Source organism: Hyla sarda, chromosome 1, assembly GCF_029499605.1.
Source record: "Hyla sarda isolate aHylSar1 chromosome 1, aHylSar1.hap1, whole genome shotgun sequence".
Taxonomy (NCBI): Eukaryota; Metazoa; Chordata; class Amphibia; order Anura; family Hylidae; genus Hyla; species Hyla sarda.
The window spans coordinates 136,702,665-136,727,184 of record NC_079189.1 but is presented as its reverse complement, the minus strand read 5'-3'; the positions used below and the strand labels follow the sequence as shown (position 1 = coordinate 136,727,184).

At 39.1% G+C, this 24,520-nt stretch overlaps 1 protein-coding gene across 3 annotated transcripts in view; it reads left to right on the top strand.

The window, feature by feature from the left end:
• The window catches only part of GLRB (glycine receptor beta), a 113,863-nt gene that overhangs the window by 66,149 nt on the left and 23,194 nt on the right, over positions 1 to 24,520 (top strand). For all 3 annotated transcript variants that reach the window (XM_056561969.1, XM_056561951.1, XM_056561960.1), the window contains exons 5-7: positions 17,623 to 17,852; positions 20,633 to 20,715; positions 22,569 to 22,709. In XM_056561969.1, the coding sequence (XP_056417944.1) occupies positions 17,623 to 17,852; positions 20,633 to 20,715; positions 22,569 to 22,709 (454 nt within the window). The remainder of the gene's footprint in view (positions 1 to 17,622; positions 17,853 to 20,632; positions 20,716 to 22,568; positions 22,710 to 24,520) is intronic.

Sequence of the window (24,520 nt, the reverse complement as noted above, 5' to 3'; positions counted from 1 at the left end):
CTGTAAGTCTCCACAAGGTTTTCACACACTGTTGCTGGTATTTTGGCCCATTCCTCCATGCAGATCTCATCTAGAGCAGTGATGTTTTGGGGCTGTTGCTGGGTAACAGACTTTCAACTCCCTCCAAAGGTTTTCTATGGGGTTGAGATATGGAGACTGGCTAGGCCAATCAAGGACCTTGAAATGCTTATTACGCAGCCACTCCTTCATTTCCCCTTGAAAAATTTGGGGTTGCACCAGCATTTAAGTGGAAAAAAAAAAATAACATTTTTCATTTTCAAGTCCAACTTAAGTGAAAATTCGTCAAACACCTGTGGGGTGTTAAGGCTCACTGTACCCCTTGTACACTGTACCTCTACGTTCCTTGAGGGGTGTAGTTTCCCAAATAGTGTGCCATGTCTTTTTTTTTTTTTGTTCTGGAACCATGGGAGCTTCCTAAATGAGACATGCCCCCCAAAAGCAAAATTCGCTCTCCAAAATTCCTTTGTTGCTCCTTCCCTTCTGAGCCCTCTACTGCGCCCGCAGAACACTTTACATCCACATATGAGGTGTTTCCTTACTCGAGAGAAATATAGTTACAAATTTTGGGGGACATTTACCTATTACCACTTATAAAAATGAAAAAAAAAATGGGTCTAGAAGAACATGTTAGTGTAAAAAATAAAGATTTAGAATTTTCTCCTCCACATTGCTGCTATTCCTTTGAAACACCTAAAGGGTTAACACACTTTCTGAATGGCATTTTGAATACTTTAAGGGGTGCAGTTTTCATAATGCGGTTCATTATAGGGTATTTCTAACATAAAGACCCTCAAATTCACTCCGAAACTTAACTGGTCCCTGAAAAATTCAGATTTTTGAAATGTTCATGAAAAATGTCTTCAAAAAGTAAAAACATGTCAACTTTATGAGGCAAACACAAACTAGACATATTGTATATGTGAATCAGCATATAATTTATTTGGAATGTCCACCATCCTTACAAGCAGAGAGCTTCAAAGTTCGAAAAATGCAAAATGTTCGAATTTTTCATGAAATTTTTGCACCAAGAAATGAGGCAAGTATCGACAAAAATTTACCACTAACATAAAGTAGAATATGTCACTAATAAACGATCTCTGAATCAAATTCATAAGATAAAGCTTCCCAGATGTATTAATGATTAAAGGGTAGCTCCCACCAGCTTTTTTTTTTTTTCTGTCCCTGCCTATTGCCCATCTATCCCTAACCCCCTCCCAGCTTTAATTTTTTTTTTTACTATATTAAAAATACCTTTTTGTCTGCCAGGCAGACTTCCCCAGAAGGCACCACGTCACTGATGCCTGCTGGGGGGGGACTTCCGCCCTTACTTCATCTATACAGGGTGCCTCCAGCTGTTTCACCACTACAACTCCCAGCTTGCCCTGACATCTATTGGCTGTCCGGGCATGCTGGGAGTTGCAGTGGTAAAACAGCTGGAGGCACCCCGTGTAGAAAACAATAAATGCTGGCGAACTACCCCGTTCCCTCCCCCCCACCCCACCCCCGTTGTTAAAACCCCGAGCCCCGCTCTCCCCCCAACCCCCGTTGTTTACGATCATGATTCCCGCTCTATTATTCCATACTTACATACTGCAGAGTCCGGCAGGGGCGGTAGCAGCAGCGGCTTCATGTGCGGGAGGCGGGGTCGGCGTGTCAGGCCAGGGAGCCAATGCGCTTGCTCCCACCTGTCTGATTGACAGGCAGGGAGCGAGCGCAGGCTGAATGAAAAAGGACCGATGCCAGGCCGCATCAGTCCTTTTTCAGGCGTGACATCACGCCAGCCTGCAGCTGGCCACTAGGAGGGAGACTCCTAGTGGCCGGTTTTCAAACATAAATTAGAACATGTTAATAAAAAAAAAAAATTATTAAAATTTATTAGAGATATGTTGTAGTACATATGTACTACAACATATCAAAAAATAATGTTGATGACAGTGCCCATTTAAAGTGACAGTGGTCAGATTTGCAAAAGACTGCTGCATCCTTAAGGTCAAAATGGGCTGCGTCTTTAACCCCTTAAGGACCATGGGTTTTTCCATTTTTGCACTTTCGTTTTTTTCTTCCTCACCTTTTAAAAATCATAAGCCTTTCAATTTTGCACCTAAAAATCCATATGATGGCTTATTTTTTGCGCCAACAATTCTACTTTGCAGTGACATCAGTCATTTTACCATAAAAATCATTCTGCGACGGAATTGAAGAAAAAAAGCCATTTTGTTACTTTTGGGGGCTTCCGTTTCTACACAGTACATTTTTTTGTAAAATTGACACCTTATCTTTATTCTGTAGGTCCATAGGATTAAAATAATACCCTACTTATATAGGTTTGATTTTGTCGTACTACATGCAGGAAAATGTATACGTTTAAAATTGTCATCTTCTGACCCCTATAGCTTTTATATTTTACCACGTATGGGGCGGTTTGAGGGCTCATTTTTTGTGCCGTGATCTGAAATTTTTAGCGTTTTTGTATTGATCGGACTTTTTTGATCGCGTTTTTATAAATTTTTTTCATGATATAAAAATTTACCAAAAATACGTTATTTTGGACTTTGGAATTTTTTTTGCGTGTACACCATTGACCGTGCGGTTTTATTAATGATATATTTTGTATAGTTCTGACATTTACGCATGCAGCGATACCACATATGTTTATTTTTCAGTGCATAAGAAAACAAAGAAAGGTCGGCACTCACCGGATTTCCAATTCAGCAGATTTTATTGCACATTACTCACAGCCGTAGTACAGTTCTAGGGGAGACGACGGATGGTACAAGGGGGATACCACAGAGAGGTGCCCCCCCCTTGTACCCCCCCTTGTACCATCCGTCGTCTCCCCTAGAACTGTACTACGGCTGTGAGTAATGTGCACTAAAATCTGCTGAATTGGAAATCCTGTGAGTGCCGACCTTTCTTTGTTTTCTTATGCACTGATGTCATATTCTACGTGAGTCCGAGCACCACCGTATCCTCTCTCCGCAACAGCGACTTAGTGTCCATCCAGGTACAGAAGTTAGCAGTGCCGAACTACTCCTCTATACGTATATGTTTATTTATTTATTTTAATGGGGAAAAGGGGGATGATTTGGACTTTTATTAGTGAAAGGGTTAAATCACATTTATTAACTTTTTTTACCTTTTTTTTTTACTTTTTTTTTTTCAGTTTTATAGCTCCCATAGGGGGCTATAACACTGCACACACTGATCCTGCAAAGCCATAGCTTTGAATTGATCAGTGTTATCGGCGGTCGTTTGCTTAAGCCTGCATCTCAGGCTTGGAGCAATCAATCGCCATTCGGACGCGTCGGAGGAAGGTAAGAGGACCTCCACTCACTTCCTAGCTGAACGGGACACCGCATTTTCACTGGGTGGTCCCGATCAGTCCCACTGAGCAGCCGGGAAGCTTTTACTTTCATTTTAGACGCGGCTTTCTACTTTGAACACCGCATCTAAAGGGTTAATAGCGCGCAGCACCGCGATCGCTGCCGCACACTATGAGCCCCGGGTCCCGGCTTCAGTTACATGCCAGGACCGACCCGATATGACACAGGGTCACTTTTTTTTATTTATTTATATATTTTTTTTATTTCTAAATTACTTCTATTAAAAAAAATCTTAATCCTTCCAGTACTTATTAGCTGCTGAATACCACAGTGGAAATTCTTTTCTTTTTGGAACACACTTCTCTCTGCTGAATCACAAGCACAGTGCTCTCTGCTGATATCTCTGTCCATTTTAGGAACTGACCAGAGGTGCGGATGTGGATCCTACTAACCTGTGTGGCAACGACTCGGACCGTATTGGGTAGTGGAGTCTAAGGTGCCACTGGTCTTCACCAGAGCCCGCTGCAAGGCAGGATGGGCTTGCTGCAGTAGGTGACACCCAGGTCGCTACCCCCGACACGGCTCGACCACACAGGTAGCTGGGCAAGACGAGGTACCAAAGGATAAGGCAGAAGCATAGTCAGACTTAGAAGGAGGTCAGAGCAGGTGGCAAAGGTGCGTAGTCAAATAACGTAGCAGGAAGGTCTGGATACACAGGAAGAGGCAAACAGGCAAAAGAAAGACTTCATCTCAGGCTAGGGGCACTGAAGATCCGGCAGTGAAGTGGGGGAGGAGCTGGCATGAATAACATTTGGGATGGACCGGGCACCAATTAGTGGGTTCGCTGGCCCTTTAAATCTAGAGAAGGTGCCGCGCGCTCCCTAGGAGGTGGGGGCATGCACGCTGAGAAGCAGAGAGCCGGGCAGCAGAAGGAAAGCAACGGGCCGCGATTCGCGTGCGGCCACATGCCGCCAGGCAAATTGCGGTCCCAGCGGGAGACTGCGGGCGCTCGTGGTCTGGGTGCGGGACCAGAGCGCTCACCGTGACAGTCACCAAGTAAACTTTTCTAAACTACCTCGGGCTATGTTCCCTAACTACTCCTAACACCCCTCCCACCCTTAAGAAAAATTTAAGTGCTTTAAAAAGCTCTGTATCATACCTTTATTCTTGCTCACATAGTGCAATCTCCCAGCAGGAGAAAGTGGGCGTTTCCCAGCAGGCATGACATCACTTAATCCATAGACAAAAGTCGAGAAAAAAATAGATAATTGGTTTTCTCAACCCAAAGACTGATAAAAATATCCCTTGGTGAAAGTAAATAATATGTATCACGAGCGAAAATCGCCAATAAGGCCTGGATATCGAACAATGCTTTACTTGGATATAAAAAATTACAAAAAGTGTTGACTAACGATGGGAAGGGGATAAGGGTACAGGTGAGTGCCTACACTAGGAAACCTACCTATCTAGAGGGGCTTCTAAACTAAGTGTGGGTAGGGGCAGGGAACATAGAGACGATACACAAAATATATACAGATAAGTTAGCCTCTTTTATCAACGCGTTTCGCCTAATGTGGATACATAGGCTCATCAGGGGACAAGAGGACAACAAATATATACAGCGATAAGAAGGTTTAGTACATTAGAGCGATAAGAAGGTTTAGTACATTAGAGCGAAAAGAAGGTTTAGTACATTAGAACGTTAGTGGGCTAACACTTAGATAGTACACAGTTAACATCAAAAGGATGTATTCAGATAAACAGAGATAGATCTAAGTCGGTCTCAGTGGTCAGGGACAGTCACAATAGAATATATGTCGTCATGATGCCAGTATCTAGATGTCAAAGTATAGATGAACAAAGACACTAGAGGTATAGGAAGAGTAAGAAGAAAAGGGACCAGCAGATTCCAGGCGCTGCTTGCTCAAACACCATAAGCAGATGTGTACACTGTATTTAAACATGTGATGTACCCACAGTCTGTTATACTGATCTGATGAAGAGGGGGTTACCCTCGAAACGTGTCATCTGTAATTTTATTTTTTTATTATTATTAAATATGATCCCTGCAAGGATCTTTTACTATTAATCTCTGCTTATGGTGTTTGAGCAAGCAGCGCCTGGAATCTGCTGGTCCCTTTTCTTCTATACTCTTCGCATACTACTACAGGACAGGATCTCCTGACTCCTGAGGACCCTCCGGCCGAGCAGCCTGCTCCACCTCTATACCTCTATCAGAGGTGATATGCTATATATATCTTCTACTTCAAGGTGAGCGGCCACCTATAAGGTGCTACACTATTCTTTATTTATCCCAAGGGTAATACACGAGGCGCCGTTTGCGGTCTTCTCTTTTTCTCTATATTACCACTAGAGGTATAGGATATACAGTAGAATATAAAACATATTAGGTATATAGTAAGATATCATGCACAGGCCAATTTGGTAACAATTTGGTAACAACAAGAAATGGTCTTCCAAAATGTTATTTCTTGGTTCACTCCATGGAACATAGTTCATGCACATAGTTCATGTCTCTATATCAGGACTAAATTTTGCTCTGTGGCCTCTCATCGCCTATTACCTGCTATGGCGCTTGCCACAATCCAATAACTGTGCATGAACTATGTTCCATGGAGTGAACCAAGAAATACAATTTTGAAAGACCATTTCTTTGTTACCAAATTGGCCTGTGCATGATATCTTACTATATACCTAATATGTTTGATATTCTACTGTATATCCTATACCTCTAGTGTCTTTGTTCATCTATTCTTTGACATCTAGATACTGACATCACGACATATATTCTATTGTGACTGTCCCTGACCACAGAGACCGACTTATATCTCTCTGTTTATCTGAATACATCCTTTTGATGTTAACTGTGTACTATCTAAGTGTTAACCCACTAATGCTCTAATGTACTAAACCTTCTTATCGCTGTATATATTTGTTGTCCTCTTGTCCCCTGATGAGCCTATGTATCCACATTAGGCGAAACGCGTTGGTAAAACAGGCTAACTTATCTGTATATATTTTGTGTATTGTCTCCTTGTCCCCTGCCCCTACCCACACTTAGTTTAGGAGCCCCTCTAGATAGGTAGGGTTCCTAGTGTAGGCACTCACCTGTACCCTTATCTCCTTCCCATCGTTAGTCAACACTTTTTGTAATTTTTTTATATCCAAGTAAAGCATTGTTCGATATCCAGGCCTTATTGGTGATTTTCGCTCGTGATACATGACATCACTGAAGCCTGCTGGGGGACCATTTCTGCCTTCACATGGTTGCAGCGCTGTGATGAATAGAAGACCTCAGGCTCTATGTGGCATTCAATGAGGCTCTGTGCAGCCATCAATCGAGCTCAGTGCAGAGAAGTCCTGCCTGAGTTCTGTCTCCTGCCAGGCTGGGAGCAGACCAAACTTACTGTACTTTATTGTGGCCATTTTTCTATTAAATTGTAAACATATTTGTTGATAATTTTAAAAGCAAGTGAATAGGAAAGTGTCTGCTAATTACACAAGGAACACTATAATAAAAAGTTTTATTTGGTGACAGGTACTCTTTAAGTAAATGTGAAATACAAGTGGACACTTCAGGAAAGCACATGTCATTTAAGGTCATTATGAAGATATAGGGGAGCTAGCATCATATGAGAAGTAACGGTGGAGCAAAAGGGCAAGCTTTTATAAATGGACTTGTGAAGGGAGAGGAATGTAGATGGTAATATAGAATACATGCTTTTTTTTATTTTTCACTCTAGCTAATCTGCCTGTAGGAAGCAACTAGAACAATGTGTGATTGATTTAGTTTACGTTCAAGCGACTATGAAAAAACATTTTTTTGATTGATGTCAGAAATTTCATAGAGCATTAGGAACACGATATTAACTCAGTGCACAGGTTCATGTATTTGGCCAATGAAAACAGTGGCAGTGGCATAAAGCAAGTACTCAGAGGAAGACCTTTTGATCTTGATTCCTCTCTTCTCAATTGGGTTGTGCTCTTAACCGCACATTCCTTATACTTAATATTTCCTTTTTCTTGGCTGGGAATCCTACATCAAGCATCACTCAGCACCGCTAACTGGACCCATACACATTTCTTGTGACTTAGAATACTAAGCACAGAATTCAACTAAAGCTAGAAGCCTGCCATTTGTTAGCTATCTTGGCTCTATTTCTGATTTATTTTTAATTTTTCTGCTTCCTTTCTATATTTAATACACTGTTGCTGACTTTTGTAGTTTGTCATTGCCAGCTTCTGATCCTTGCGGATTAGCATGATTAAATGCCATTCGCATAAAAAGCAGATCTCTTATGGTGCAATATTCCCGAATTCTGTGTACTGTATATTAACGGACATGAGATCTGTGGTTCCGTCAAGGTGTAGTTAAAGTAAATTATCACCTTGCTACAAGCTCTGAGTCATGGAAAGGATATTACCAAGATTACCCGCTATGGCAGACAAATCTGCTTTAAATAATAATTTACATTATAATCTCTAATTTTAGTTGATCAAAATGATAGAATATTTGCTGTGTCTGATAAAGAGCATAATCTGAAGTACCGTAGTTATTGGAAATTTATAGATATTATTGGTAAGGGAGAAGCATTATGTGAAGCTTCATCCTGTTTTCTGCTTTGCAGCATGCAGTCTCTACAATGCAAACATTTTTGCTAAATCCATCTGACAGGCTGCTTCTTCAGGCACATTGGCAGGAGATATTTGGAAAAGATATCGGGGAAAAAGGGTTAGAAGTAGCCCCTAGCAATCATTAGTAAAGCATCAGTTAATGTATGTAAAGCCAAATTAAGTGCCGCTTCAATAGACTATCAAGATTCTCCTATCTTTTATTGATGTTTCCAGCCCTCTTCATGAAGAGCATTCAACTGACCATGGTCTGTGTAGATTGATGTTCAAGACTCTAATTCCCTTTATAGAGACATTTTTGGGGTACACACGAACTCTAATCACGTTGAAGGATCTCCCCATGCCTCATAAGAACTTATGAGAACAGTCTTGGCTGTAATCTTATTTTAGCACATTTTTATATGTAAGAAAGGTGTTAAAGAATGAGACAAAGATAAATCATGTCAGAACTTTTTCCACCTTTTAAAGGGGTTATCCACCATAAGGTGATTTTATTATGTACCTGGCAGACCGTAATGACTATGCTTGGGAAGGATCTGCGCTTGTCTTGGGGCTAAATGGCTATGTTGTAAGATTACCATTACACTGTGTCTAGCTTTTTTGTGATCTGGTATTTCCTGTTTGAGTTTTCTTCTTTTACCTACAAATCCCATAATTCCATTTTATTCCCTCCCAGATATCAGCCACCCCACCCATTGAAACATAAATGAGCTGCATGCATTCAAAAGACCTGTGGTTTTCAATCAGGGTGCCTACAGCTGTTTCATTAGTTGTAGATTGATCTCCCACCAAGTGATCGCTCCACCCATTTCTGATCACCTGACGAGTGAGTCAGGACTCATCCGCATTGCAACCTGGGAAAAATCTTAAACAACAGTCCTTTTGTATGCTGTTAAAAATAAAAATTGGGGTGAAAATCGCATAAGAATTGTGAGAAAACCGTCACACACTGGTACAGACACTAAATATTATGAACTACACTAACTTTACAGCCCCTGTAGCATACATAGTCAAATAAAAAAAAAATCCTGGAATACCCCTTTAATGTGACCTATAACGTAAACAATTCAATTGGAAAACAAATGCCATGGCCTGCATCGAGCATTTTCAAAGCATCAGACACACCATTAAACACAGTGAAGGCAGTCATAATGTTCAAGTAGAGAAATTATGGCACAACAGAGACATAACCAAGGACTGGATGTCCTTTCATAATTGATGAAAAGATGAGAAGACAACTAGTCAGGGAAGCTTCCAAGAAGCCTACTGCAACATAAATGAAACTGCATGAATCTCTGGGAAGTACTGACTGGGTGCTTTATGTGACAACAATCTCCGGTATTCTTCATATGAATGGTGTAGAGTGGCAAGGGGGAAGCTTTTTGTTTACCAAGAAAAACATCCAAGCCCGGCTGAAGTTTGCAAACAAAAACAAAGTCCCCCAAAGTTTAGGCCTGATGAAGCCAAGGTTGATATTTTTGACCAGAATTCCAAAAAGTATGTTTAATGCAAAAACAACACTGCGCATCATCCAAAGAACACAATACCCACAGTCAAGCATGGTGTTGGCAGCATCATGCTTTGGAAATGTTTTTCTTCAGTCGGAACCCGGGCCTTAGTCAGAGGTGGAGGGAATTATGAACAGTTACAAATACTAGGCAATTTTGGCATAACATTTTTAGATGTCTCTGAGAAAGATGAAGAGGAAGTTCACCTTTCAGCACGACAACGACTAAACAAACATCCATATCCACAAAACATGGCTTCACCAGAAGAAGATTAACATTCTGAGTGGCCCAGCCAGAGCCCAGACCTTAAAGGGGTACTCCAATGGAAAACTTTTTTTGTTTTTAAATTAACTGGTGCCAGAAAGTTAAACAGATTTGTAAATTACTTCTATTAAAATCTCAATCCTTCCATTACTTATTAGCTGCTGAATACTACACAGGAAATGGCTTTCTTTTTGGAACACAGAGCTCTCTGCTGACATCTCTCTCCATTTTAAGAACTGTACAGAGTAGGAGAAAATCCCCATAGCAAAAATATGCTGCTCTAAACAGTTTCTAAAATGAACAGAGATGCAAGCAGAGAGCACTGTGTTCCAAAAAGAAAACCATTTCCTCTGTAATATTCAGCAGCAAATAAGTACTGGAAGGATTAAGATTTTTTAATAGAAATAATTTACACATCTCTTTAACTTTCTGGCATCAGTTGATTTAAAAAAAAAAAAAAAAGGTTTCCACGGGAGTACCCATTTAATCCACTTGAACGGACTGTAGACAGGAGATGTCCCAATTTAACATATATAGAGTGCTTTTTCAAGGAAGAGTGGGCAAATACTGTGACGTCAAGATGTGCCATGCTAATAGACTCTTACTCAAAAAGACTAATTTCTGTAATAAAGTCAAAAGGTATTTCAAAATCGTATTTGTTAAATGGTATGCACACTTATGTATGCATACATATACAACCAGGTTATAGTGTGTTATCCCCCCCCTTAAAGATTTCAGTTTGTTTTACAATTGAATTGTTCACCTTATAGGTCACATTCAGGCTGGAATTCCACTTATTTTTTTGTGGGGGAAAAACAGGGAAAAAAACGCCAATTCTGCCGCATGGCGTTTTTTCAGCCAAACAATGCTGCGGCCAGATGTTATCTGTAAATCAATGAGAAATCGCAAAATTCTTTTTTCACTTGCCGTTTTTCATTTGGCGTTTTTTTTTTTTTTTTTTTTTTATCCTTTTGCCGTTTTTTCACTCTTTTTTTGGCGTTTTTCAGCTCCTTGGTGGTTTTGCAAAATCGCAGCATGTTGAGCCTATGGCGTTTTTTTCCCTGAAATCGTGGCGTTTTTCTCCCGTAGAAGTCTATGGGAGTAAAAAAAAAAATGTCATGTGGGTTTTAACCTTTGCATTTTTGCAGGAGATTTTTATTCTTTTTTGGACATATGGATGATGGATGTACCTTTTTTTAATAAAATTGCGTAGGGTACCATTAAAAAAAAATTATAAAAAATACAGTATTGATGGAAAAATTGTATTTAACAAAATGTATCTTTTTTATAACAACATTTTTATAAATTTTTAAACAGGGATCAATTTATGTGGGCGGGCATGGAACACACTGTTCCATGATGGGAGTAGTAGTACCTGTACTAATTGACAGATTGCCCCGGGTCCATTGCGATCCTTCTGTATAATTTATAGATGCGGCCGGCCGCTCTTCTATGGTCCCCTGCACTGCCGTATATATATACACCTATTCATATTACCCGCAGGGAGCTGTGATTGGCCAGATGGTTCCAGCCAATCACAACTCTCTGTGGGAAGTATGAATAGGTGTGTATATATATACGTCAGTACAGGGGACCATAGAAGAGCGGCCGATCGCATCTATACATTATACCGGAGGATCATAGCAGTTGTCAGGAGTAATATCCGCTGTGATCTTTCTTTAACTGCAGGTACTACAGCTCCCAACATGGAGCAGAGTGTGCTCCATGTTGGGAGCAGTAGTACCTGCAGTTAAGGAGAGATCACAGAAAGTGTCACTCCTGAAACCCCTGTGATCATCCTTTCTATTGCAGAGATGCGGAACGGCTTTTTCCCGCACTCCGCATCTCTGCCAGTGATATGAATAGAACATCACTCATGTATAGAGCGGCTCCACATCTCTGCCAAATTATGTACAATCGCATTGAGTGTCAGGATTGACACCTGAGACGATATGTCTATTAGTACATGTACTACTACTCCCATCATGGAACAGTCTGTTTCATGCTGGGAGTAGTAGTACTACGGTACCTAAAAAAATTTACAACCAAAAAAAAAAAAAAAAAAATTTGAGAAAGAAAAGTGAAACACACATACACACTTTATTAAAAAGTAATTAAACGTTTATTATAAAAATAATAATTTCCTTAAATAATTTTTTTTTTTCCATCCCTACTGCATCCTTTTTTTCATTTTATTATTATTTTTTATTTATTTATTTTTTGGGTACCCAACACACTTTGAAAAGCACTCTGGATCAGGTTTTCATCAAGAATATCTCTTTACTTTGCCCTATTCATCTTTCTCTTAATCTGGACCAGTCTCTCTGTCTTGTTCACTAAAAAGCACCCCCCACAGCATGATGCTGCCACCCTTATTCTTCACTGTAAGGATAGTATTGGGCAGGTGATGAACAATGCTTAGAATTGAGGCTAGAAAGTTCAATCTTGATTTAATCAGACAAAATATTCTTGTTCTTTACAGACCTTAAGGTGCTTTAGAAAAAAAAACAAAAAAAAACTCTAAGCTTTCATGTGTCTTTTACTGGTCACTTTCTGGAAGTTTCTCCTATCTGCACACAGGATGTTTGGAGCTCAGCCACAATGACCATTGTGTTCTTTATCACATTTCATACTAAAGCCCTTCTTCAGTCTGTGATTAATTAGTCTGGTGGAGTGGGGAATGGTAGGAAAATCCAGAAACCCTTTACCCTTTTGTGCACCAGATCTGTGCCTCCACAAAATCCTGTCTCTGAGCTCTACAGGCATTTCCTTCAACCTCTTGGCTTGATTTTTGTTCTGATATGCGTTGACAGCTGTGAAACCTTATATAGACATTTTACCACAGGGGATTTCAGTCAAGGTGCAGAAATATCTCAAAGATGATAAAGAGCTAAATTCCAAGTGTCATAGCAAAGGGTCTAAAAACCAATATTCATGTAAAATTTTAGTTTTTGCTTTTTTAATAATTTTTCAAAATTCTATTTTCACATAATCATTATAGAGTATTGAATGCAGATCTATTGGAAGATAACAAAATGTAAAAAAGTTAAAGGGTCTGAAGAAAATTCCGACCTTTCACTTTAGATGGTCAAAAACAGATAAACTCAATTTTTTTTGCGTCTGGCTCTCCCATCTGTTCTTGTTACAATGATCTATGGAAAATATATTCAAGGCAAATTCAATGCAAATTCATTTTTGTGAAAATGTCCGGACACGCCCCTTTTCCAGGCGGCTACGCCCCTTTTCCAAGTCAGGGAGAGTTAGTCAGGGTTTTTTCAATTCTGGCGCAAAATCTGGCACAGACAGAATTTCTGGCGCAATGCAACAGAATCTGGCGCACAACCCGACAAAACATGTCGGGTTTGCAATAGTAAATGAGGGACAATGTCTTGTCTCTGCATTAACTATACCAACACGTCTTAGATCAGACTATGAATGAAGATGATCTGTTTGCTAAACAGTTCTTTTAAATTTACATTTCAACTATGTAATAGATCCTTTGCATCAACTATATAACTAAACTGTTTAACCTATGTCTGTAAAGGATGCACCATATTTTGGCCTTTTAGACACATGGGGGAGATTTATCAAAACCTGTGGAATGGCAAAGTTTACCAGCTGCCCATAGCAACCAATCAGATTGCTTCTTTAATTTTTCAGAGACCTTTTTAAAAATGAAAGAAGCTATATGATTGGTTGCTATGGGCAACTGGTCAACTTCTCCTCTGCACAGGTTTTGATAAATTTCCCTGTTTCCAGAAAGTTAAACAGATTTGTAAATTACTTCTATTAAAAAATCTTAATTCTTTCAGTACTTTTGAGCTTCTGAAGTTAAGGTTGTTTTTTTCTGTCTAAGTGCTCTCTGATGACACGTGTCTCGGGAACCGCCCAGTTTAGATGAGGTTTGCTATGGGGATTTGCTTCTAAACTGGGCGGTTCCCGAGACACGTGTCATCAGAGAGCACTTAGACAGAAAAGAACAACCTTAACTTCAGAAGCTCATAAGTCCTGAAAGGATTAAGATTTTTTAATAGAAGTAATTTACAAATCTGTTTATCTTTCTGGAGCCAGTCGATATATATATAAAGAAAGTTTTTTCCTGGATAACCCCTTTAACATTAGTGTGAACGGGTCTCCGCGAGACCCGTTCACACTGCGGAATTTTAGTGGGGGACTATTTCGCCACTGAAATGGTTTTGCGGAAAGAAAGAACATGTTCATTCTTTGCGCGGATTCCGTGAGCACTGCACAGCCGCCAGACTGAATTCTGCGAGTGAAGAATCCGCAGTGGGAACGCACCCTTACCCTTTTTTAATAGAAGAAAAGATATATATATAAGCAAAATATGGTTTCTGGGGAATGAAGCCACTGACAGTTTGCAGGCTATTGAAACTGGAAGTACAGTGCTATTTTCAGGGAGAATAGCAGGAGAAAGACAGTGCAAGCACTATTTTTTCCTCCCTCTATTCTCTCCGGCGGTCCTGACGGCCATCACACTACCGGGTCATAACGGTAGTGTGAAAGGGGCCTGAGTTATATGAAACAATAATAAAATTTAAAAATGTAAGTAAATGGAAAAGGGATTATGCTGTATAGCAGCATACAACAGTGTCCATTATCGCATACCTTTTTATCCTCTTCAAGAGTATAAAACGTATACATTAAATGTAAACAAATACTCAGTATGAACCGGTCTTAGTGTAATTTATCCAGTAACAAAAATGTATAATTTAACAAATGGTTAATTTTCCCTGCACAGTACGTTCATGTCCTTGTGTTGAGGCGGTATTAAGGTATTGTATGAATTGAATGTGGAGTTAGGGGGTGTTCTTCCTTACTGTACAATTTACTTTTCTGCTGGGTTGTATAATCTTTTCTGCTCAGAGATGCAGGGAAGTCACAATCTTCTTCTTATATAGCTTCTCAGAAAGTGTGACGGTGATGCCTTTGTTTCTATAGAAACAGTTAATTCTTATTTTTTTTCTTACCATTGTGACAGTGACCTCAATATGTTATGCCATGTCTCCCATGTATATGGCAACATGCCCATAGGAAATAATAGGCTTATAATAGGAAATAATATTCTGCTTTATTAAGAGGAAATAAGGAAAGAAAAAATACTGGGTAGAAAGTGCCCCACTATGTATGTGGCATGACCTGAAAGTCATAGGTGAGAATTAGGCTAGGTTCAGACTACGGAATCTCCGGGCAGAAAATTTCCGCCCGGAGATTCTGAGTTCCGCCTGCGCCGACTGAATAAGTCAGCGCTAGGACCGCGCGGACAATGCAGTCTCCCATAGACTGCAATGTGTTCCCCGAGGAATTCCGCCTGAAGAAAAAGCACCGCCTTTCTTCAGGCGGAAATTTCTAAGCGGATTTACTAAGCGGAATTTTTGAAGCGGAAAATCCGAAGTGTGAATTTGTGAACGGAAAACCATTCACTACACTAGACATTTTAGCAAGCGGAATTTCTGACGGAAATTTTACGACTGAATTTCTGTCGGAAATTCCGTAGTCTGAACCTAGCCTTAATGTGTTAGGCTCACTGACATTTTTGGCTGTTTCTCAAAGAAAGACAAACGTACAACTTAAAACTGAAGTAAGAACTGTTGTTTCTATAGACCGTCATTTCTTTCCTCCTTCCAGACTTCTGAAGTTTTAAACCAACCTTATTTTAGTAATAGACGTAAACTGACATAGAACCTGGTATAATTCTTAAACGGGTTGAAGAAAAGAACAAATAGAACGCACATTTTTTCATCCCTAAGAGTAGAGATTTAATCTCACAATGTACAAATCTATGCTATCTGTATTATAATCAATAAATATTTTTGATCAATTTAGAATAAATTGATTTATATTGATAGATTCTATTTTCTGTTGTAAGTAATAAACCTAAGGTTAGAGATCAATAAAAATCAGATAAATAAAATTCATAACATAGGCAATATAATAACCACTAACTGTATAGCGTGAATAATAGAAGAGATGTAATTATTTATGTTTAAATTTTATCACCTGTCAATAAGAGCACATTTATAATGTCAATTGGCCAAACCACAAGGCACTTTTGACTGGCTCTTCATGAGACAAAATAAAATACAATATGTCGATCACAAATATATATTTTTTTTATATTGCATCCTTATCACCTCTTAGTCACTGAATGATAAAGCTGCTTATGATGCAAGATCAGCATAAAATAATGTAATATATAGTCCCCAATATCATGCACCAAAAAGCCAAAGGAGAGTCCGTTGTGTAGGATAAGCACAATAGAAGATGGCAATCCTGTATATAATTACAGTGCCATGTATGGAAATGTCAGTACTATATACCACTGACTGTGGCTGAAATATAGTAAGTTAGAAGGGAGAGAAGATGGTGCTAGACATGTTGTAGTCCCTGTTGCATGCAGAAGTTTGTTTGGTACAGTCCTGGTGCCATGCACTGTTGTTCCAGACTGTGTGATCCTACCGTAAAAGCACAGTTGGTCCTATACCTAGCAACCTATAGAAGAAAGAGTTGGTACTTTGTACCACTCACGGTTGGGTGACCCTGGCTTGAGATGGTACTTGTTAAATGAAAAATATAACTGACCATGGAAATTTAGACACGCAACAAGTTGAGCAATGAACTGAATTTAGAAAGGACATGCAGGGCAATGGAGAATACTAATCTTGGCATTCCATTTAGCATGTGTTCAAATATGAAGCTGATAACACCAATTATAACGTGTAATTATCTCCTGTGAGGTGGTGAGTTATAAAGTGGATCTCCGCAAAGCTAATGAAGTATTTCATGACCGGCTATGAACATGACTTGGAAATTGGTTTGTGAATAGAAGACCTAGTGATTATTAATTGAACTTGTAATTACCATAGACTAATGTTGTTAGGATAAGACCACAACAGTCAGTGCTGGAATCTGTCATGTTATTTTTAATTTCTAGAATTGTATTCCTGAGGATTCACTCAGACCAGAGTAACCATAGCCATGTTTCTTTTCTGTGGCAGCCAGATTTTGGGATTTTTTCTCCATTTACAATTATATATTGGCCCTCATTTACTTAGAAAATCGGGTTGTAAGTCTATCTTGCTTTTTTCCCCTGGTATTTATTATTATGTTGCACCCTGTTTGTCGCACGTGGGTTTTGTTGGTTTTGGTTTCCAACTCCTCTGAGTTGTCGGGAAAAAATCCACAACAATTCAACAAATTCGGGTTGGAAACCTTTATAAATACGTGGGAAAGCTCAGAAATGTCGGGTTACGCCCCTTTTTCGGGTTTGGGAGAATCCATATCGGGTCCGTCGGGGAAAAAATGTTGCATCGTTTCGCAGACTGCCGCACGATGTCTGCGACATGTCGCAGACAAAGATGCGCCAAAAAACCCTGACAAAACAAGTCGGGTTTAGAATAGTAAATTAGGGCCATTGTCTTTCATTGTGTTAGTCCTTGCAGATTCATGGCAGTTCATGGCATTGGTGTATTATTAAGACAAAATAGAAAACAATGTTGAAAGGTCATATTTTGCATGTACAGAACTGACAACATTGTTAAATACAGTGGCTGCTGTGTTTTTTAGACCACACACTTAATATCATCCACAAATAAGATTATTTTAGATTTTCTGTCAGTAAATGAGAAGGATTTATACTCTTGAGGAAGGTTCAGTTCAAAAGAAATACAAGATGGAAAAGCTACTTTTTACATGTAATAAATCCTGATTTATTTGAACAGGTGTGGATAGGTGACATCAATAAATGTACTGTAATTCATGATGAGGAGATGATGATGTGACCTGTCCATCCAAGCCTTTTTCCACCCATATTTACGACTGTAAAATTTTTGCAGGACTACAGGGTCAATATCTTTCTAAGGCAGAGGTGGAATGACCCTCGACTAAAACTTCCCAGTGATTTCAGAGGCTCCGATGCGCTCACAGTAGATCCGACAATGTTTAAGTGTCTGTGGAAGCCAGATTTATTTTTTGCAAATGAAAAAAATGCCAACTTTCATGATGTCACTCAAGAAAACATCCTCTTGTTTATTTTTCGTGATGGAGATGTCTTACTTAGCATGAGGTAAGTTTCCTTTAGTTTTTAATTGCCCTTTTTTTTAAAAGGTAGATATATTTATAAGTGGAAAGTTTTTACAGCGTAAGAAGTAGTACACTTTAAAGGCATTGAAAGATTATACAGTTAAATACTTGCCTAAACGTCACTCATACACCAATTTTGGTCTGTCAAATTGGCAGGCTAGATACACAGTAAATAAAGGAGCCGGGTGCTGTGTATAAACGCTTGCTAAAATGAATTAACAATTAACTAAGGCAAACAGATATACTGATGCCCATGTGAACAGTTTAGCCCTTGTCTGTAGAATGTAATATGATAGCGATCACACTATAGACTTAACTGTTTTCCTTCTCTCTCTTGACCATGGCTGTTTTTTATGCATGTGCCAAACTCCATCTTCCTGGGCGTGGTGCATATACAAACACATCTTGCGTTGTCAGCTACTCAGTATCTAGACATCTTCACATCTGATGAAATTATTTCTGAAACTCAGAATGACCTGACAGTAGGAAAATAAAAGCATTCAATACAGTTTGTCATGTTTTAGGAAACATTTTTAAAATATATATATTTTTTTTTTCAGTAACTGCACTACTCTAATTGTGGTGTTTTTGGTTTTGGATCTCACCATCCTTTCATTGAAGTGAAGATGAGGCACAGGCCATAGGAAAAAATGGCCCTGTTTCTGATGAAAGAAAGAAAATCAGATACATTTTTTAATAACTTTTTTATAAACTTGGATGACCCAATAAGTCACCCTGATAAAACAGACACCTTCTTTGGATTTTTTAAATGACAAAATGTATAAGATTCATAGATAGTTAGCTTTAAAGTGTACCCGTCAGATCCAACAAAAAAAAATTTTTTTTTACTATATAACACTTTTAATTTAGCTCACTAGTCTGAATTCCTCTCAAAGGGAGGGGGCGTGGCCTCACTGTTCAGGTCTCCGCCCCCTCCCTCAGTATGCTGTCTGCTCACATCTCCCCTAGCATTAGCAAAACTACAACTCCCACCTTTTCCTCACTGACAGTAGCGAGACACAAGTTGACAGTGGGAGGATTTTTCTTCTAGCTGTAAGCCCTGCGCTCACAGCTGTCAATCAAGGAATTGTGTCCATGACATAGGTGATGATGCATGGACACAGCAGGACTAGTATGTGTCCAAGCAGGCAGGGGGGCAGTTGTTTGACTGACTTTTTCAGGCCAGTCTTGCTATTCGTTTTGCATGCTTTACAACATATCAAAAGTTTTTGTGTCTGACAGTGCCCATATAAGGAGCTTGGCCCTCACCCTCTTGTTTGAATTGATAATAATTTTTTTACTATGTAATATCTGATTTCTGTCTGTAAATGTATTTTTGGAATTGTAATATGCTGCGGCATATGTTCGTGCTAAAAAAATATTTTTTTTTATTATTAGGGATGTCCCAAGAACGATACTTAAAATTTGATCAAAGTTTGTTCGGGATCACCGTGGTGAAATTGCGGTGTCCCAGTCAGCTGAGAGGACTGACTAAGGTCCCTTACCATGCTCTTTGCCGTCCGATGATCGCCCCTATACTGCAGCCATCCATGGCAGGCAATAGTAAAGGAGTGCCGGTAACACTGATCAATGCTATGCTAAGGCATAGCATTGATCTGTGTATACAATCTACAGATTGCATGTAATAGTCCCCTATGGGGAAAAAAAAAGTATAAAAAAAAAAAAGTGTAAAAAATAAGTGTATTAATTCCTTCCATAATAAAAGTTTGAATGACCCCCTTTTCAAAAAGTTTTAATTAAAAAAATATATTTTATATTAAAAATACCCCTTTTTCTCTTAAAAAAAATGGCACATGACATTGATAAAAAGTTATGGTAATTGGTATCGGTAAGTACTTAAAAAAAAAAAAGTATTGGTACTCGTACTCAGTCTTAAGGAAATGGTATCAGGACATCCCTATTTATTATAAAAAATATAGTAGCATGCTATTTCCTTTAGAATTGCATTGATAAAATAGCAAACCATATGTATACTGGCATGCAGTATGTGGAATTAAATGACTAGGGGAATCTTTGAAGCCTCCCTGCATGTTGTGTTATTACAGATCCCTCTAGTGGTGGATGAAAGTGGCAAGAGTGGCAACTTTTTTTTTAATTTGTGCGTTTTAGGATTTGAAATTTAAGAAAAAAAACAGAACTCTGATCGATAAGAAGAAATACTAGGAAATTAATAATCACAGACATTGGGCCATACTTAGAGTAGAAATAAACTGTCATGCCCAAGAGTAGACATTCATTTTAAGAGGATTAGTATTGTTGACCATACAAGTAACATAGATATCAGCCAAACACTTATTCAACTAACAGCTACAGTTAAAGCAGTCGCCAAGTCGATCTTCTGCATAATACACCATAAGGGTACGTTCACACATACAGGATTCTGTGCAGATTTGATGCGCAGGATTTGTAACTGCCGATTAGAAGCTGTGCTCAGTCATTTAGTTTACATTGAAATCTGCAGCAGAAAATCCTTTGCATCAAATCCTTCACATCAAATCTGCGTACGTGTGAATGTACCCTTATTGTTTCAAGCCACGGAACACAACACAACTTACTTCTAAGTGTGTATTATTTGTTTAATGGCTGCCATTATATATTTATAATACCCAAAATCTTAACATGCAGTTGACCATTTTACGTAAATTTTTCCACTTTATAACACTGCATGCAGTGTGCATATTCTCCCTGTATTAGGTTGAATTCATTATCCATTATTTATACTATACTTTTATGTTTTCTCAGGTTGTCAATTACATTGTCCTGTCCCTTGGATTTAACGTTATTCCCAATGGATACTCAACGTTGCAAGATGCAGCTGGAAAGTTGTATGTAACGAAAATGTTTTTTTATTTTATTTGATATCTTCAGTTAGAACCGTTTATATTTCACATCATTATATATTGTAATATAATTCTGTATCTGTCACAGGTCATTACTTCACCAGCCTTCCAATATCTTTTAAAAATAATATACAGTATTAACCATATACAGTATGTCATTTTTCAAAATGTTAATTTTGTCTTTATAAAAGCCCAAATCTTGACATGCATTTGACTATTATATCTAGACTATTTACATATTAAGCAGTATGTGTATTTTTCCTATTTTAGTTAGTTTCCCCTGGACACCCTGGGGGAAATTTATCAAAACCTGCATAGAGGAAAAGCTGACCCATCGTCCTTGGCAACCAATCAGATTGCTTCTTTTATTTTTGAGGCCTTATTAAATATTAACCCCTTAAGGACCAAGGGCATACATGTACGCCCTGAGTCCGCACCCTTTCTATAATGCGGGGTCACGCCATGATCCCGTATCATAGCGGGTCGGGTCTGGCCTCTAACAACGGCCGGTTCCCGTGGCTAATAGCGCGTCTCACCAATCACGGTGCCGCGTGCTATTAACTCTTTAGACGCAGCATTCAAAGTTGAACACCTCGTCTAAAGTTGTAAAAAGTCACTCCCGGCTGCTCAGTCTTGCTAACCGGAGAACCCGCGGTGTCCCGATCAGCTAGGACGCATTAGAAGGGTCCCGTACCTGCCTCCTGTGCGTCCGATTGCTGAATGACTGCTCCGTGCCTGAGATCCAGGCAGGACCATTTAAGCCTCAGAATCACTGATTATTGCTATGCTCAGGTGGGCTATAACGCTGCATAAAAAAAGTAATAAAAAAAAAAAAAAAGTTAATAAAGATCATTTAACCCCTCCCTTAATAAAAGTTCAAATCATCCCCTTTTTCCCATTTAAATTTTTTTTTTTTAAACTTTGTAAATAAAAATAAACGTGGTATTGGAAATGTGGAAATGTCTGAACTATAAAAATATATTGTTAATTAAACCGCACGGTCAATGGTGTATGCTCAAAACAATTCTAATAGTGTATTTTGGGGCACTTTTTATACCATAAAAAAAAATTATAGTGGTCAGAAGATGACAATTTTAAACATATTAATTTCCGTACATGCAGTTATGTTTTTTTTCCAGAAGTAAAACAAAGTCAAACCTATATTTGTAGGGTATCATTTTAATCGTATGGAACTACAGAGTAAAGATAAGGTGTCCTTTTTACCGAAAAATGGACTGCGTAGAAACGGAAGCCCTCATAAGTTACAAAATGGTGTTTTTTTTTCTTCAATTTTGTTGCACAATGATTTTTTTTTCCCCATTTCGCCGTAGATTTTTGGGTAAAATGACTGATTTCATTACAATGTAGAATTGGTGGCACAAAAAGTAAGCCATCATATGGACTTTTAGGTGCAAAATTGAAAGGGTTATGATTTTTAAAAGATAAGGAGGAAAAAACGAAAGTGCAAAAACTAAAAAACGCTCGGTCTTTAAGGGGTTAAAGAAGAAATCTGTTTGGTTGCCATGGGCAACGGCTTCACAGGTTTTGATAAATCGCCCCCTCTTCTCCATCTTCTCTGAAAACACATTAAGGGTGGGTGGCTGTGTGTGTGGTTTTGGCTATGCTCTCCACTGGTGGCAGGGGCTTATGTGAACAGTTGTGCTGCACTGTAGAATATGTTAGTTCTGAGTGAGTAACGGAAGATAAAAGAAAAATAATAAAATAGGACTCTGATAATATTTGCTTTTAGCCTTATTTATGCATTCAGCAAACATAATTGCGGCTTTGAGAAAGCTAAATGTGCTTATATCTTTGAAATATTTTCCATTCTCATATAGTTGGATACACAACGGATGATTTGCGGTTTATCTGGCAGTCAGGAGACCCTGTTCAAATGGAAAAGATTGCTTTGCCACAGTTTGATATTAAAACAGAAGATATTGAATATGGTAATTGTACAAAGTTTTACAAAGGCACCGGTAAGTAATATGGAGGCGGCATGTTCAGTACATTGAAAATATAAGTAGCTAACTTACTAAAAAAACTGTCATCTGAGTCGTGTTTAAGATTTCTATTGCAAATTTAGCCTGAAGATCGGTTGCAATATAAAAATAATTTGTCCATTTTTATTGTCCAATTTGGTTAATTGACTCTGAATATCTGGCTCTACTACTAAAGAGAGGATTTTGTAGGTTACCGTATTTTTCACCCTATAAGATGCACTTTTTCTTCCCCAAAACTGGGGGGGAAAAGTTGGTGCGTCTTATACTGTAAATACACATTTTGCCTGCATTAAAACCCTGTCATATCACGGTGGTCCTGCGGCCATCAATGGCTGGGACCCGCGGCTAATACAGGACATCACCGATCGTGGTGATGTCCTGTATTAACCCTTCAGACGCGGCGATCAAAGCTGACCGCCACGTCTGTAGCGAAAGTGAAACTAAACCGGCTGCTCAGTCGAGCTGTTCGGGACCGCTGCGGTGAAATCACAGCATCCTGAACAGCTTACAGGACACCGGGACACCTGCCTCCTCGGTGTCTGATCGGCGAATGACTGCTCCGTGCCGGGATCCCCTGCATGGCCGGCACTCTCCTTCGTCATCATCACGTCGTCACACACACCGTCCCGTCATCCAATAGGAGTGACGTGCATAGCGGCATGTGTAGCGACGTGATGGCGGCGACAGAAAGCAAGGATCCCGGGTAGCAGAGACGTTCCCGAACGACGGGAAAACCCCGGGAACGCGGCGACAGCGATGGAGGGTGACATGCAGGGCAGCGGTGACACGTCCGGAGCGTCAGGGACACGTGAGTATTACCTCCTATACTAGTGGTCTTCAACCTGCGGACCTCCAGATGTTGCAAAACTACAACTCCCGGCATGCCCGGACAGCCAACAGCTGTCCGGGCATGCTGGGAGTTGTAGTTTTGCAACATCTGGAGGTCTGCAGGTTGAAGATCACTGTCCTATACTTTACATTGTATTTGGTTCATAATCTTTTTTTTCTAGATTTTCCTCCTTTAAAATTGGGTGTGTCTTATATGCCGGAGCGTCTTATACGGCGAAAAATACAGTATTTTAGTGGTTAGTCCATTCTATTACATTAGAGAATATTATCTTTGATGTTACAAGCCTATTCACACATTTCCATTCCACTTGATTATAATATGTGCATTATACATCCTTATGAAGATTTTATACAAAATTGATAATCCACTAAAAAAAGCGTGAACAAGGCCTGATACACCCCTGAGCCTCTGCTGAACCTGATTAACAAGATTTTGGGGAGCTGTGGGAAATGGAACAGAACACTTCCCCTTCCTTATCACTAACAGGCCCTACATAAGAAAAGGTATTAAGAATTGCCACAGAATGTCTTTCTTATAAAAGTAAAAGGAGGATCAAAGCTCATCTAGGAAGAGGCAGACACACTTTACAAAATCGGTAATTTACAAGAATTCCCCTTTCTGCTGTGATAAGCACGTGTCTTATAAAGTAAAATATACCCCTAACAATTTGTTGGGTGTATGGGAATTTGCATTGTGTTGTAGCTACAGAACTTGGCTAATAAAATATGTATTATTACAAGATCAAAATATTTATGCGTGATCGTGATAAGCATTTCAGCTCTTTTCTCATGGACATGATATGATTTTTTACTAATATATGTGTAAGTTATGAGTCCTGTAGTTCACCAGCAGCTGCATTGCCGACATCAGCTCACATTCCCCTCTAACTTAAAAAAAAAAAAAAAGGTTAACAATTTGCTAAAATGATCAAATTGAT